A 17,600-nucleotide genomic window follows, 5' to 3' on the forward strand; every position below is an offset into this window, starting at 1 on the left:
ATTTCTCCATTTCTGACTTTTTGAGGTCTAATGTTTGCGGCATTAATTTTTGAATTTCTAGAGGTTCTTCAAGTTGATGCGGAGAAGATTCGGCGGCAGTTACATGAGGTTGCGGGAGCCGAGAGAGGGGAAGATTCCGGTGGTGGAGGGGGTGGGAAGGGATGGTAGTCGGAAATTGGGATGGGGTGGTGTGGGGTTGGGATGACTGGGTATTTTTAAAATTTATTTTTTTTAATGTGTCACTTAAATTAAAAAGAAAAAAAATTAACCCATTGTACAGGTAACCGGTCATAAGAAATCATTAGAAGAGAATTTCATATATAAAGGTGGGATTATTAGAAAAAAAAAATTAAAAAATGGGATCATTAACAACAAACCGACTAAAGGTAAAATTATTAAAATTAATTTTTCGGTTTTTTCCATATTAATTCACTCCAACACTTCTAATTATAGTAAAAATAATAAAAATAATAATAATAATTAACATACACACCTTAAAACATGTATTGGATGTCGAAGGTGGAGCCACCTTGGAATAGATAATTGGATAAACACACTGCCAAATTCTAGATTGATTTATTCGGTGCAAAATAAGGTAACAAATCACGAGTTCCCCAAAATATCTTCAATAATTTAGACCCAAAATCCAAATCCTAAAATTCCTAGTATTTTAGATCATTCCACTTTCACTTTTAGCTGGCTTATTCAAGCTCAAAGTATAAGTAAACTACCATAATCACCCCTCTTTCATTTCTAACAATAACAAAAAAATGGGGTGTTTAGGAGGTGGTGTATTGGTGGTTTTAATGGTGGTGGGAGTGGCGGTGGGACAGTCGGTGAGAGATAAGCCGCCGTGTAAATTCCCAGCGATGTATAATTTCGGGGATTCGAACTCAGACACCGGTGGCATTTCAGCGGCTTTTCAGCCTATTCAGTGGCCTTACGGCCAGACCTTCTTCAAGAAGCCGGTGGGTCGTGATTCCGACGGCCGTGTTCTCGTCGATTTTATTGGTAACAATTTTTGTTTTGTACATCATTATTTAGTTGGCTTATGCTATTTTTGTGTTTTAACTGTCATGGTCAATTACTACAAATTACTTGTTGTATAGTGACAATTATAGTCCATAGATTATGTCATTATGTGTATGTATGGTTGGGCAAATAACCGCAAATTCTTACTCTGTTAAACGTCGTATCTAGAATACTAGTAGTGGATAAAATAATTAGATGGATTGGGAATGCGATATTATTTTGAGTAATTTATATAGATCGCAAATGTGATAAATTGAGTGTGTTTTTTACTAAAATTTGAATAAAGTCTATTCAAGAGGGAAATAAACATGATTAGATACTAATTTCCCTAAAATGCCCCTTATAACTTATGAGATTTGGTTAGAGAATTTGGTTCTTAATTTCATTTTGCTTTTTAGGTCCCGTTTACTCCACCTTATTTTTGCTGAACTGATATTATTTTTACTGAACTGAAATTATTTTTGTTGAATTTAAATTATTTTTATTGAACTGAAATTGATTTTACTGAATTGAAATTATTTTTGCTGAATTTAAATTATTTTTACTGAATTTTTATTATATTTCTTCTTTAAAGCTATTGATTTTTACTGAAATGAAGTTAATTTTCCTGAACTGAAATCATTTTAACCAAACTTAACTTATTTTCACTGAACTGAAATTATTTTTATTAAATATTATTTTCTTAAGGTGAAGTAAACAGGGCATTAGTTGGGTAAATTTTTGAGTTGCAAGGAGAAAGAGAAACAAAACAACCAGGGCCTAGTACGTTTCAATTAAGCTACAAAAAATCTAGACAAAATTAACATGTCTAAAAACTTCTTTTACTCGTATACTTTAGAATCACCAACATACTTCAATTTTGATTAGTTAACAAAGATGTGAGTTTCTTTTTGCAGCGGAGCAGTTAGGACTTCCGTACTTGAGTGCATACTTGAACTCGATTGGAGCAAATTTTAGCCACGGTGCTAATTTCGCAACAGGAGGGTCTACTATTCGTAGGCAAAACGAGACAATATTTCAGTATGGGATTAGCCCTTTCTCACTTGATGTCCAAATTTGGCATCATGATCAGTTCAAGTCTAGAACCAAGGATCTTTACAACCAAGGTAAAATTGTAAAATCTTGTTTATGCTTGGATTTTGGGATGGATAATGCTTGAATTATATTATGTGCTTATTGCATGAATTCCTTGTTGAAATTCAGTTCAGAGTCCCTTTGAGAAAAGTGTGCTTCCTAGACAAGAGGACTTCGCAAAGGCTCTTTACACATTCGACATTGGCCAGAACGACCTCTCTGTTGCCTTCCGTACAATGAACAATGAACAAATTCGTGCAGCCATCCCTAACATCATTTCCCAGTTTTCTTCTGCAGTTCAAGTAAGTTTCCAAGATTAAAACACCACCATTATCTTGACTGTCAAAATATATATATATTTTTTTTCTTACAAAGTATGCACCTTTGAATTGTTTTACAGCATTTATATGAACAAGGAGGAAGGTCATTCTGGATACATAATACCGGTCCAATTGGTTGCTTGCCTGTAAACCAATTCTACATTATAAACCCTAAGCCCGGATTTGTTGATGAATTTGGCTGCATAAAAGGGCAGAATGATATGGCTATCGAGTTCAATAAGCAGCTCAAGGATGCTGTTACAAAACTAAGGGCACAACTTACTGAAGCCGCGATCACATATGTGGATCTTCACTCTGCCAAGTATGGACTAGTTAGCAAAACAAAGAGTCTAGGTAATCAACTCATGCTATCTTTACAACTTTTTCTCTATCTTGCTTTGATGAGACTTAAGAATGAATAGCAACCAAGTTTAACTGTTTTAAGCCAATCTATATCACATTATCAAGTATGCATGAGCTTTTTATATGTTTTCACTAAGCTCAATTTTTTACCAGATTTGTTTGCTTCCGGATAAATCTCAATGTAGTATATACAGTTACTCGGATTCTTCTTTTCACCTCAAATATGTTAGATCCTGGAGACTTAGACGTGTATAAACACTCCATTTTGAACCAAAACATGGAAATTTAACATGTTATGTTTGTCAAATAAGTAATTGTTCTACTTTCTCTGTTTTATTTCAAATCAGGATGGGCAGACCCAATGAATGTATGCTGTGGGTACCATGAGAAGTATGATCATGTATGGTGTGGGCAAAAGGGTGCAATATCGAATGGCACGACAGTGTATGGTGCAGTCTGCAAGAACCCAGCGTTACATGTGAGTTGGGATGGTGTACACCACACTGAAGGTGCAAATCACTGGTTTGCTAATCTCATATTTAATGGCTCACTTAACGATCCCCCAATTCCCATCACCCATGCTTGTTATAGGAATTAAGGTTTTCAATCTCCCCTTGAATCAAAATTGATTATGTTTTTCATGCCGGAGATTAATACTTACTACTTGTTAGATGAATAATCTATACTAGGAAAGGCGCAGGATTTAGAGGATCAGCCTTGCAACTGTACTTTTGTATGACTCATTTGGGAGAGGTCTCAAGTGCATTATGCTGTTACAAAAAATTGTTGTCACATTGGTAGGTCAAATAATGTGACATTAAATTGAGATTATAACAGCTTGTTTTTCTCGGCCTCCTCATATTATCTTATTTATCTCGAAACAAGCTATGATTAAAAAGGCTTCAATGCTAAATAAATTACAAACATAAATAAAAGCCTAGAATCACGTCTTAATTCCACATTGCATTACTTATTTAAAGCAACAACCAAGATCCTTGAAGACAATCCATATGCATAAACTCTCACCAGTGCACCTTTACTCCTTTAGGTATTAACAATCTTGCAAAAGCAACTTACTTGTCTGTCCCACCAAGACCATTTTAAAGAACATGATCAGTGAAATTATTTCACAACTTGTAACAGTCGTAACAAGCAAATATTCAAACTTTCATGATCGACATCAATTGCACAATTCATTCAATAAAAGGTTCATTCGTGAAATAGCTCATTGTCAAATATGTTTTGGTTACAAGCAATTCACGCTCCGAAAATATAATCACGTATAATATGTTCGAATTGTCAATAAGACTCATAACCATAATTTAGAAGTTTGGGGAAAGAAGAGAGGTCACAAGACCAATTGCATTTAGACTGCAGGGCCTCGCTTCCTATAGAACATGTGCTTGCAAGACTTGTAGAACATCCTGAACCACGGCTACAAACCTGGAAAATTACAAGCACAAGCCTAGACCACAACCCTCTTCAAGTCTTCATTAAATGGTAGGTCACGATTTTCCACGAGACAGATACCCATACCACAACACAATTCATCAAAAAGCCAGGAAAAGATTCTTTTGCCCTTGGCCTAGATCGCGCTCTAGTCATATACTACTCGTATTTGTTCATTATTTGATACAACTACTGTCTAATTCATGGCAAATTTGATACAGAGTCTTGTTGCGATGTGTTACGATGTAATATTCAAAGCCCTAGTATAGAATGAGGGTTAATTTACGCAATTGAGCTCTACAATTCAAAGCCCTTAAAGTAACCTTGAAGAAATTTGCTTAACTTAGGAGTTGAGCACACTAGTCCAGTTTGCTTCAATTACAACCCTAGTTGTATTATTATGATAAAAAACACAAGCTAAGTTAGAGGAGAAATTTTCGATGCAAGCTGAGCTGTCTGCTAACAGTCTAGAAAAATAAGTTTGAACTGGCTCAAGTCTCTGCTTTGACCTTTACGAGATCAAAAAGGTCTGCTGTGTGTAAACAAAGTGTGGTTATCTACTTATTTGACTAGAGAGGAAAAACTAAGATCTGAACAAAAATTTAACAATACATTCATGCTAGTCATGAGAATGATTACAGAACTCGTTTATAGGATCAATAATCATTCGCTTCAGATTATCACAAATCAATGCAAAGTAAGGGTAAATTGGTTCAAGACAAGGTAAAATAAGTACTTCCTATAAATTGAACACATCCCTTCTTCACTGTATATACATCAAACAAGCTATTCACTTTTAAATTTGTTGCTTCTCTGAGGAATACACTAAACAAAAGCTCACAAATGATATTGATGTATATTAGATAAAATTAGCCCAATAGAGTCATAAGGCAAGAACTAGATTTTCAGCGTACAAAATACAAGTTCTTAGGACAAATTAAGCGAATAACTAGATAGTCAGCCTACAACACATGGAGGTTGAATACGTTTGTAACTGAAGACAACACAATGATTAACAATCTATAGCCTCTGAAGGCAATAATTACTAGATTGTCGAGGTACAAAACATGGAAAGCTCTTAAGAGAACATAAGAGATACTAGCAATAATAGACACTAGGCTACATGGCAACACCATTAGGAATGGAACAAGGCTACCAACACAAACAATGAAATCCCAAAGCATAAAATCCAGAACTAGTTTAACAGTTTTATACCTCAAATTGAACCAGATAAGTCTACCTTGTTAAAGGTTAATCGGCGATCAATATGTCTCACTTGAAATTCATGTCTATGACCATCCTAGAATGCTAAAAAATGGAGCCCATGATTCCTCAACACCTTACTCTTTCATAATCCACACATTGAATTCATTCAATTAATCTTCGGTAAATATCATTAGGCATAAACTTTCATTGAAAGCGTGCAAACCCAAACCCAAAATGAGTATAATTTGCAACTTGCTATCTATTAGCAAGCAATTACCAAACATACTAATCCCTAAAATCAATGAATTGATACTTCCATTCAGTTTTCCAGTCAACTTAGAAATCAAATACCAATATAACATTTCAAAGTAAAATCAAAATAACACAACAACAAATTAAAAAGCATATAACCACCAAAGCATTGCGATAAAAATGATGAAAATATAAAATCCGACGATTAATTGAAACTTTAAGTACTTTTCTAATCCAAAATTTAGGGTTTAAACTAACGAAAAAGAGAGCTCAGAATCATCAGAAAACCACTAATAATAAAAATTATCCATAACATTACCTAAAACCAGAGAATATGATAGGTAGAAATTCCAAACCAAAAACAAAAAAAGAAGAAGCTCTGGTTTCTCTCTCTCGTCCGCCATTGATGTTCTTCAACGGTAAGACTTCTGGAACCTAGCACGAGCACCACGACCACCAAACTTCTTGGGCTCACAACGACGAGGATCAGCAACAAGCAAAGTACGATCATACCTGACAAGAATATCCTTGATCTCCTTCTTGGTCTGTTCATCGACAAACTTCTGGTTGTAAGCAACAAGAGCCTTAGCAATACTCTGACGAATAGCGTAGATCTGAGAAGTGTGACCTCCTCCTTTGACACGGATCCTCATATCGACGCCATTGAAGCGTTGACGACCGAGAAGAAGGATTGGTTCGAAGACCTTGTAACGAAGAATCTCAGGTTGAACGAGCTCGATTGGAGTGCCGTTGATCTTGATTAGACCTCGGCCTTCTTTGCAGTAGGTTACTGCGACGGCGGTCTTCTTGCGACCGAAGCATTGCACTGAGTGGACTGGAGTTGGGGCTGGAGTCGCCATAGTTGGAGGTTTGAAGCTTTTTTCTCTCTCTACTCACTCTCTCACTCTCTCCTTGGAGGCAGGGGGTTTGGGGATTGTGCGGCAGAGAGAAATGAAGGAGGGCGAGAAAGGAGTTAGGGTTATAGGGTTTTGTGGGGGGAAATTAGGGTTCTGAGTGACGGGGATTTTTGGGCTTTGTAGCTATAATGTTTTGTTGGGTCTGGGCTTTGGCCTGTCCATTTTCAATACATCATTTAATCTGTTACTCCAATCTCATTTAACAGGGGTCCTTTTGTATCAAAATATACTAATAAGGTTTTGGTTTTTTTTTTTTTCTTCTTCTTCTTGGTGCTAATTAGACTCGGTTTATTAGACGGGTCGGGTTATATAACTATATAAGTGGGTGATTTTTGAAAGGGTTAAAATGGAACGGGGGTATATTACATGTACACCGTTGTATTCATTTGTTGTTACTTTTACCTCTCTTGAATCAAATTTGATTATGTCTTTCCTGTTAGAGATTAATGAAAACTTAGTTTTGTACACCAATATGACTCATTTGAAACTGGTCTCAAGTTTATTATGGTTCAAAAACTATATTTTTTTGTATAGGTGGCAAATCAAAATTGATTTTTCGACTAACGATATGAATAAAGAAATGTGAAGCTCGTTACAACAATAGTATTAACCCAATTAATTGAAAAAAGACTGTTAATAAAGTTTCATAACCATTATTGCCTAGATGAAAGCTCGAATTTTCTACCGTGTTTTCTCGTCGCAACATTAGGTCATGATCGGACTGCCCTCCACCACTTCCAACCCACTATCATTCAAGTTGATGGTTCTTGGAAAAAGAAAATGGTAGAACAGGGATAGGTTGGGCCTTTCCACCAACTCTATCATTGTCATCGATAGAGGCACTGACGGAGTTAGGCGGGGACAAATTTTAAGAAAATTTGGTTATAATAATTCTTTGCAGCATAATTATAAAGCAAAAAAGTTGATCTAGTGATCAAAGTGTGTATTATGGGCTTTCACTGTGTATTTTGATACAAAAGGGGTTTCTAGTTCAAACACTTCAAAGGGAGCACAATCGTGTAATTTGATACAAAAGGGGAAGTACAAGATATCAAATAGGAAGGTTTGAAATTTGCGCATGTCTCCAAAGTAGGTAGGGATCAGGTGCAACATGGTTATGAGATAGCTAATACTACCAGTATTTTCTTTCCTATTGTTAATGTTATATGGAGTATTCTGCTTTCGCAGTTGTCATAAATCATAAAAGAAACAACAACAGTTAACCAACTTTTGTCTCTAATTTTTTCACTTAATGTTGGACTCAAACAAGTACAGTAGCGTATTTCTTTTTCCTTTTTAAGTCGGGTTTACTACTTCGCCACAACGCCAGCAAATCCAATGAAAATAAGCAAATAAATCATGGATGCAAAAAAGATGGTGGTATCTTTGTGAGCAAAAGGCCGTGACTGTAAATAGCATGTTGGTGTTTGGTTAAACCTGTACAATCCTGGAATTTAAATGTGACTTGGATGGTGTAAACCAAACTGAATCAGCTGCAAATCATAGCTTTACTAATCAAGTTTCTCAGTGCAAATATATCATTTTACATTCAAAAAGAAGCCATACATGAAGCACAAAGTTTGCAATACACTGTTTCAGAATCCTACCAAGTAATTTTTGAGATTTGTGCATATGACTTGTCTAACATGTATTCTTTATCAAAAATATAAAAAAATAAACATATTGCATAAAACAAAAGGGTGTTTATTCAGCATGTGATGGCAAACTACAAAATTTCAGGCCGCATTTTTCTGATCATTTTGCTCTTCCTCGTTCAATTTCTGCAGAAAATAAATCAGAGATTAACATGAATTGTGACATCTTCCAAAACAATGATCAAGGATGGGCTCAATATTCAAAAGAAATGCAACACTCATCTAGTGTCTAGTGTCTGAAAGCTTTTCCAGTGAATAGTAGTTACTCCATAGTCCATACTAAAAACAGAGTAGACTGTTGTTTTCTCCAGCACTTACACAATTTCAGAATTTAATTCCTCTAATCCAAAAACTTGAAAGGATATACCAATCACAACATCTGCAGTATACATTTAACAAGAGAGATTTCACATGTCTAAATGAGAAGAGCTATGCACATCATAACATGGTCTTAAATCACAATGAGAATACTAACTGCAAATTTCACTTGGAACTTGTGAGAGATCAGATGACTCTTCACAATGGAAAAGCGAAATGGAGAGGTTAAGAAGGGAGATAAAAGGAAGTTGAAACCCAAAACTAATGATATCACACAGCCACTGCCATATACTTGGACACCATAGAATTAAATACTAAAGTATGTTTCAACTCATTTTACTTCAGATAAAATGGCTTAAAGGGCGTCGTATGCTTTTGAAACAAAAGTATAAGGAAAATAATACGAAGCAATAAACAACAAGAAGGAGGAATCACACAGCCAGGACATCAATCAAGAAATGGCAAGGACTTGTATCAACTATGTCATCATGAAGGGAATAAAAGACCAAGGAAAATTTGGTTGTACTGGAAAAATAACTAATGTGAATGTGCACAACTTTCCAGAACAGATCACGAAGGTTTTACCAACAACATTGTACAGCAAACAGGCACTCTCTGAACATTCTTCTATGTTCTACTTATTAAGTTTCATGAAGAAAATTCAGCAATTCCACTTAAACTTTTGCATAATTTAACCAGTGACTGCCAAAATTCACAATTCCACTAGTCAGTTAAAAGTGGAAGGATGTCATTTGATCCAGAAAAGAACTGTGAACCAAATACCAGAAGAAAGAAATTCCTTGCAGCCAAATGCCTCATTACTGATATTAAAATGATTGAATTCTTTCTAACACTCCTGCTATTCACAGCTAAGTTGAATACAGTCTGGTAGTCTAGGGAAAAATCTCAAATAAAAAGTTTTTTTTGCAAAGCTCTAACAATTAGATATGGCTTAACTTCTATTTTGTTAAGTACAACTTATTGCAGAGATGATTACTAGCAATGCCATCAATGAGTGGTGAGTACAAACAAAATGCAATCAAAACAGCTGATTTTTCCATTTGAAATATACAGCCAAATCAATCTCCTAGGCTGAGCCCAAATTCATAATAATCATTAACAACTCTCATCTTCGAATAATTATCAAATCCACAAGCCCGTACTCCAGAATCAGATTCCTAGAAAGTTCTTTTTTTTGTTTTAAAAAGACCTATTTAGCCACAGACCACAGTAAATGTCTTAGGTCTGGCAATGAAAGCCAAAAGAATTAGGAGAACACAACCATATACATAATTATGAAAACAGAATTCTAGCACATTCTGCAGTGACAAGAACCTTGGAAATTAACGGAACGAATTGAAGTCCTTAAATCTTCCTAAGAGGAGCAAATGACATAGTACCAGTTGTTATTCATTACAAAGTAAGCTTGCAACCCTTGTATGATTACATTTTTGATGATCTGCCCTCACATAAACAAGCCCTTATTCCAATTATAGGCTATAATTCAACAAATGGAATTAAGCCCTAAAATTAACATTTTTTCATACAAAATACAGTGTCATTCTACATAGTACAGAAGCTTAACTTACAATTTCACAAACCAGAAAGTCTTGCACAACTCTAGCTAAGCAAATTTCTTATGCAAATTGGGCAATACAAACCCAACTCATATTCCGTATGATCATGATTACTTAGCTAATCTCGCAATTCATGAATTAATCAACTACCCAATTTTTTTTTTTTTTTTTTTTTTGACAAAACTACCCAAATCTAAAATTGAAAAAAAAATTCAAAATTTCCAGAAACTAGAAAGATATTTCGATAAATGGCAACATTACATTGAATCAAAACTAAAATTGCTGAAACTACTATATCCAAATTAAAAGGGTACCCAGAAAAATTCAAGATGTTTATCAAACAAACAAGAAATTAGCAGAAAAGGGTTTGAAAGTGCATCTACAAAAAAGGGAAAATTGATAGGGTTTAAAATAAGGAGAGGAGAAAATACCGATTGGGCGTTATGCCAAGAAAGACCCCTGTAAACATTAACGGAGAAAGTGGTGGTGAGATAGATGGTTGCCAATCCCAGTGTTGCCGTAAACCCCTTGAATGCCCAGTCTCCCACCTTGCTTGCTGCCCCCATTTCTCTCTAAAATCTCTTCTTTATTTTCACAAGAGTTTTTCTTGATTTTGTTTTGTTTTTCATTTTGGTCAAGTAAACATGGGCCGTGTCCCCGTGTCGCCAAGAGTCTATGACACATCCTCGTGTGTATAATAGAAATTGTTTTTTATTTTTAACTCTATTACAATATGAGTATTATGTAATAGTTTTGAAACTCTAACTTTAAACACTCTCTATAAATTTATAATACGCGATTACATATTATCCCAATTGTGATAATGGTGAATTCCACCGTATACCAAATAAATGCTATCAATAATGCAAACGACACTCTTTTAATGATTTAATGATTGTTTTAAGATAATAATTAGATGCACTCAGTTGACTTCTAGACTATATAATCACACATTTGACTTTCACTATCTTTGTTGATTTATCTTTAAAAAATCATATAGGATTTATTAGTTACTACATTTTTTTCTTGAATAATACTATTAGTAACTACATCACAATCTGATTTCTTATTATCAAATACTAATATTTAATTAATTTACCAATTAGCGAAAATTAGAAAGGCCTAATTAATCCCTAAATGAAACAAGATATTCTTTGCCTTCCTAAACCTAGATTATTGTAGCCGTAAGTTGACCTAAAAATGTAACCCTATCCATCTATCTATATTATAAATACCCATGCAACAATATAATTATAACCAAATGTTCATGTAATAAAATCCCTGCAATTTCTTCCTAATAGCTAGTAATCTTCTTCATTTCATTTCTTTCCTCCTTAATTAAGTCATTTCACATAAAAACAAGTAGAAGAACTCAACAATAATGGCGGGTATCCCTCATTATTTCTTTGAGGCCGACTTCGATAAGTATTACAGGGACGCTAATGACCACGCTCACGTCGAACCTTACAACCTCTCCATGGCTGAGTGTTTAGGTCCTCTTTACTACGATGTTTGTAGTGTCGCTGAGCATAGTTGTCGTGAACTCGCCGCCTCCAAGGGCTATAGACCAAGATTTAAAGATAATCGAAGTGGATGGTCAAGAATCTCATGGAATTGAAAATATATATGCTCGTCATTATTAATTGTACGTGATTATTCAAGCTGTTGATCTAAGCTAGCTAACAAATTATTATTATTTTAGGTATGGAAATCAAACAATTACAAGATTATTCAAGTTCTTGATCATTTTGATGATAATCATCCATGTTTACTAGTTTTTAGATATATTATAGGGACGTAGTATTATGTTTTTCTTGATTAGTTTTATTAGTGTAAGCTTTATTAATTAAAGCAAACTTTGTTTGTATGATTTCTTTGGACAATTATTAAGCGTGATGTATTAAGGTCAAGTAATAATTGTAGTCAAGAGTGTAGGAAATAAATATTTTTGCATTGCATGTAGACTCGCTTGAATGGCCGATTAATTCATATTTGGTATTTCGATATGATGTTCGTTTAGTTCATAATTTTTTGCAATTTCTTATATCATATTTGGTATTTCGATATGATGTTTGTTTAGTTCATATTTGGTACTTCGATATGATGTTCGTTTAGCTCATTCTTTTTTGCAATTTCTCCAATCTTTGCTAATTATGCTCAATGCATTGATGCAATTAATAGTCATGAAATTGAATTATCGTTCTCGCAGCATGCAATAGCAATAATATGGTCCATAATTATTATGACACTAATTAATCCAGACACTATTAGTTAATAATCCCCTATAGTAGATATCATGCACATGCTTTAAAATAATTGGATCATCCATGCCCCATGGTAGTTATAATTTTTATTGGATTTAATTAGAAAAATACTTTTAAACAAGATTTACTGTATATATATTCGTGATTAAAAAAAAATCAAATAACTTACTTTTATTTTGAAATAAGAAAGAAAAAAAATAGTTTGGTGAAATTATTAAGCCATCTATAATATGTACATAACATTTTGCACAAGAATTTTTTCAATCCAACTAACAAGGGAAAATTAATAAGAAGTGTTTATTTTTAAATTTTAAAAAAAAAAAGTTTTCATGAGGACAACATGTATATATAGTAACAAAATCCTTATTTTTTAGGATATTTTGGATTTTAACACCTGACAAAAGGCTGAAAATGGTTTTTAACACCCCCCAAAAAAAAACTTTTATTTTAACACCTCCCAAAAATATAAAAGTTGGAAGTTAACACCAGTTAACGATTTCCGTCACGGAAATTTAACGTGGGTCCCACAAATTGGCTTCAACTTCAATTTTCACCCAGCAAAACACGAAACTTCCTCTCTGAACCTTCATTTCATTGATTTTATCCATTACAGATTTTTGGTGCTCATAATTTACAGATTTACAGATTTTTGGTGCTCATAAATCAAACCATACAAAAAATAAATAAAAATTCAACACCGGTTCATCTTCTCCTTCGTTGGAGAACAAAGCGACTGAGAACTTCCATTTTTTTTACCACCAATTCCGCCGCCCATAAAGGGCCCTGTACGGCTACTGACCAAGCCTTCGCAGCCAGCAAACATGTTAACTGGGGACCGGCCACCAAAATTAAATCAACCACCCAAGAAACCAACCTTGCCCCATCCCGTTAGCCACCCAGCTCCCTCCCCCGACCGACGACCGGCGAACCCATCCCACCCCTTTTCCCCACAAACGCAACCCAACCCTCTCCCTTTTCCCCTGCTGCCCCGACCCAAGCCACCACACCGAAACCACAATCAAAGATCTGAATCGCCGCAACCACCACCACTACCACCACTCTTCTGCAACACTTTGCTCCAAACCCTAACGAATCGACCCGCCTTAACCTTTTCGGCCACCCTAACCCCTAAACCACCACACCGTAACTTTTTTCGGCAAACTTAAATTGATTTCTAGACGAGGTTCGATGGATCTGCGATTTGCTCTGATTTCGGGAATTGATGTTGGGAATTGATTTTTTGCGGTTTGAGTGAGGAGGTGGCTGCAGGGGTTGCGATTGTGGGCTGGTATTTGGAGAGGAGCTGATTTGGTTGCGAGAACGGGGAAAGGGAAGGGGGGTGGGTTCGGTTGGCAGCGTAGGGGTGGGGGAAAGGGAGGGGGGAGGGAAGGGGTGGCAGTTGAGGGGAGGGTGGGCAAGAACGAAGGAAAGAGTTTGGGATGGCAGCCATGAAGATGAAGGGAGGAAGAAGACGAAGAAAAGATGAAGGGAGGAATAAGAAGAAAAAATGGGATGGCAGCCACGAAGGTGGGTTTCGTAAAAAATTGAAAACGAAGGAGAGTTGAAGCCAATTTATGGGACCCACGTTAAATTTCCGTGACGGAAATCGTTAACTGGTGTTAACTTCCAACTTTTATATTTTTGGGAGGTGTTAAAATAAAAGTTTTTTTTTGGGGGGTGTTAAAAACCATTTTCAGCCTTTTGTCAGGTGTTAAAATCCAAAATATCCTATTTTTTATACTAGAAATCTAGAATGATAATTGTTTATAATTTAACTTGTTCTTCAATAAGAATAATATATATATATATATATATATATATATATATATATATATATATATATATATATATATATATATATAGGGGAGGGATCCGGTAAGAACCCCTCCTTATATAAGAACCCTAGTTATATAAGAACCAATCTCAGCCGTAGGATTAAGGTAATTTAGACGGTTAAGATTAAAACACGTATTTTTCCTCATACCCCCTACGGCCCTACCACCCGATCAAAATTTTCTCTCTCCTCTAACTTTCTCTCTCTTCGTGCTCATCTCATTCTCTTTTGCAAACCCCCAAAAATCTCCATAGAAATTGCAATTTGAAGGATTTTCGACTCAGGTATGTTTTTTTTTTCGATTTTGTTCAAATTTCCATGAACTTAGCATGTTGTTCAAGTAGATTTTGCGATTTTTTGGTTTGCTTTTTGCGATTTTATGTTTTCCGATTTTTTGATTTGATTTTGCGTTTTTTTTTTTCGATTTTGTTCAAATTTCCATGAACTTAGCATGTTGTTCAAGTACATTTTGCGATTTATTGTTTTGATTTTTGCGATTTTATGTTTTCCGACTATTTGATTTGATTTTGCGATTTCGTGATTTGATATTTGCGTTTTTATGTTTTTTTTAGTTCGATTTTTCGATGATTTTTTCGATTTTAATGGTTTTTCTGTTTTCGATTTTTATGGTTTTTTTGATTTGTTTTTGATATTTCGTGAGTTGATATTTGCGTTTTTTTTAAAATGTCTGCTAAATGCTCGATTTCGTTAGTAAGCGAAATTATAGCTATGAATATGAATGTCCAGTATTTCTTAAAATCACTGTTTTTTTTTCTTGTTGATGGATATGTATCTGGTATTTGTTGTTGATGGATATGTGTGATAACACTCTTCCGTCAATGTTATTTAATGGCTTGAAATCGACTTTGAGTTTGATGAGTAGTGAGTCTGAGTCATCTTTTGGATTACCAATGGACACAATACGAGTGACCGGGATTGCTGTACATGTTGCCTTGATTTGGTGGCTATTGTTGTCATTGAGAGGAGAAGCCATGTTTGTATGAAGATTTTGTTGCATATGGTGGTATGGATGGTGGCTATTGTTGTCATATGGTGGTATGACGATTAATGAGCAAGCATAGCTTGAACAACTTGGCATTACTTATTCTGCTTGCATCAATTAGTCATGTCTAAAAACAAATCTGGCTTATTCTCTATGTTCTATTTTTTCTTATTTTTCTGGATCTATAGTTCGAATTTAGTGTTCGATTTTTGCTGATTTTTTTCGATAGCGGCTAGCCTGGCTAACCTAAAAGAACAATGCATATAGTACTTCGTAGAGTAAATAAAAACTGTAAAAGTATAAAACCCTCTCCCACTACACCAAAAATGTGGGCTCTGACCCTCTAAGTCCTTACAGTACTTAGTATTACATAATCTATTAATTTAGTAGGATTTGGTTTTTAGCTATAAAATGGACAAAATAACAGAGAAGCCTGAGAAGATGAAATTACATTTACATGGGATTTGATTTAATAATGTAAAACATTTGTCAGATGTCAGACTGAAGATTAATTAGTTCTGAAAGGTTTTGCAGAACAATCAGATATAGTGTACAATATAAAATTCTGTCATGCCCAATTCACAAACTTTTTTTCAAAATTGGTGATGTTGGTGCGATTGCCCCTGTTTGTAGGGGTTGTAGTGTGGTGGTTGATTTATGCAGCAGCAGCTAATTGGTTAGGGGTTGTTGGTAGTGAACTTGTGATTGCAGGGCTGAAAATAAACTTTAGAACATAGGTAGAAAAATTTGGAACATAGGAAAAAATTATAACATAGGTTGAAATAATTTAGAACATGGGCTGAAAATAAACTCAATCAAACCTTATCATGTTTCTGTTTCATTTGTCTTTTAAATTTCTAGTTTACTCATTCTATTTTGGGTTTTTCACTCTCCAGCATGTTCTAAACTCTTTTTTAGCATGTTCTAAACTATTTTTCAGCATATTTTAAATTATTCCTATGTTCAAAAATATAATAATAATGTTGGAATGTTACTAATGTTTTTTATTTCTTAAAATTGCAGCAAAATGCAAGGCCAAAATGAAGCAAAATCAGAAGGAGGAGTTACTAATATACAAGAAGAAGAAATTACTTATGTAAGAAAAAGGTAACTAAACTAATGTTCTAAACTTTACCTATTATGTTTTAAATTTTGTTCTAAAGTTTTCCAATATGTTCTAAAGTTTTCCCTTAAGTTCTAAAGATTTGTATTATGTTCTAAAGTTTTCCATTATGTTCTAAAGTTTTCCATTATGTTCTAAAATTTTCTCTTATGTTCTGAAGATTTGTATTATGTTCTAATATGTATCCATTATAGTTTATGTTCATCTTATCCCTTTATATTTGCACTCTATTTAATGTTAGTTGTATTCTAATTATTTTTAATTGTTTTTAAAGGAAAGTTGAAAACGTTGAAGCGGAAGTAATTGATAGATCGGAATTTGAGAAGCATATTGAAAGTAAAAGTGTTGCTATAAGACATAGAAAACTTCCAACAAGGCTTCAACCACCTCGAAAATTGCAAAAAAAGGAAGGAAGAGAAAAAGATCAAAAAGAAGAAGAGGGTAATAATGTAGAGGATGATGACAAGAATAATGATAGTAAAGATGATGGTGAGGATGATAATAAGGGTGATGTAAAGATGAAAGAGAAAGATGAAAAAGAGGAGATGGAAGATGATAGTGAGGAGGAACAAAAAATCAATAAAAAAAATCAAACTCAGGTAATAATACTCTTTAATCTTTACAATCTTTATTTTTATGTTCTAAAGTGCACGCTTATGTTCTAATTTTGCTTATTTATGTTCTAATTATGTTTATCTATTCATGGTGAGGATGTGAAGAAGAAGAAAAGAAAGATTGAAAAAGAAGAAGATGGTGAGGATGTCCAAGTAGTAGAAGCTAATGAGCAAGATAAACTAGTTAAGAGGCAACCTTATCAAAGAGTACCTCCTACTCAATTCATGAAGGATGTGTTGATAAATCTTTCGGAAAAACAAAAGCAAGCTATTTGGAACATTGGTTTTGGAGGCTTTTTGGAATTGGATTTACCAATCCATATTAATTCTACGTAAGTAGTAGAATGTTATGTTCTAAAATCATATTCTAAAATCATAAGTATTATCAATGTTATGTTCAAAATTATGATTTGTCATGTTTGAATTGCTATACACTAATGTTCTAAATTATAAGATTATGTTCTAAATTAGTTATGCTCTAAATTTTGTGCATATGTTCTAAATAATATGATTATGTTCGAAATTAGCTATGTTCTAAATTATGTGCATATGTTCTAAATTGTATGATTATGTTCTACATTATGTGCATATGTTCTAAA

At 34.3% G+C, this 17,600-nt stretch overlaps 2 protein-coding genes and 1 long non-coding RNA gene across 3 annotated transcripts; 1 reads left to right on the forward strand and 2 right to left on the reverse strand.

Moving 5' to 3' along the window:
- The first annotated feature begins 498 nt into the window (after positions 1–498).
- On the forward strand, positions 499–3,641 carry LOC110686730 (GDSL esterase/lipase At5g14450-like). Its single transcript, XM_021863340.1, has 5 exons — positions 499–1,011; positions 1,929–2,138; positions 2,236–2,408; positions 2,507–2,780; positions 3,137–3,641. Exons 1-5 carry the CDS (start codon positions 771–773, stop codon positions 3,385–3,387), a joined length of 1,149 nt encoding a protein of 382 aa, XP_021719032.1. The 5' UTR covers positions 499–770; the 3' UTR covers positions 3,388–3,641.
- Positions 3,642–5,877: 2,236 nt separating this feature from the next.
- Positions 5,878–6,669, reverse strand: LOC110686731 (40S ribosomal protein S16-like). The gene has a single exon (XM_021863341.1). The coding sequence runs from the start codon at positions 6,554–6,556 to the stop codon at positions 6,110–6,112; it is 447 nt and encodes a 148-aa protein (XP_021719033.1). The 5' UTR covers positions 6,557–6,669; the 3' UTR covers positions 5,878–6,109.
- A 1,419-nt stretch (positions 6,670–8,088) lies between these two features.
- On the reverse strand, positions 8,089–10,819 carry LOC110686732. Its single transcript, XR_002504290.1, has 2 exons — positions 10,595–10,819; positions 8,089–8,394 (listed from the first exon to the last, which is right to left on the reverse strand). It is a non-coding gene; the product is annotated as an uncharacterized LOC110686732 (long non-coding RNA).
- Positions 10,820–17,600: the final 6,781 nt, after the last annotated feature.

The sequence above is a fragment of the Chenopodium quinoa genome, unplaced genomic scaffold, assembly GCF_001683475.1.
Source record: "Chenopodium quinoa cultivar QQ74 unplaced genomic scaffold, ASM168347v1, whole genome shotgun sequence".
NCBI lineage: Eukaryota > Viridiplantae > Streptophyta > Magnoliopsida > Caryophyllales > Amaranthaceae > Chenopodium > Chenopodium quinoa.

What these genes read in the sequence shown, in the direction of transcription:
- LOC110686731 (XM_021863341.1), bottom strand. Translation starts at nt 6,556, where the DNA reads ATGGCGACTCCAGCCCCAACTCCAGTCCACTCAGTGCAATGCTTCGGT.
- LOC110686730 (XM_021863340.1), top strand. Translation starts at nt 771, where the DNA reads ATGGGGTGTTTAGGAGGTGGTGTATTGGTGGTTTTAATGGTGGTGGGA. An exon ending in CAAGGATCTTTACAACCAAG is followed by an intron (nt 2,139 to 2,235) that starts GTAAAATTGTAA and finishes GTTGAAATTCAG; the next exon opens with TTCAGAGTCCCTTTGAGAAA. An exon ending in TAGCAAAACAAAGAGTCTAG is followed by an intron (nt 2,781 to 3,136) that starts GTAATCAACTCA and finishes ATTTCAAATCAG; the next exon opens with GATGGGCAGACCCAATGAAT.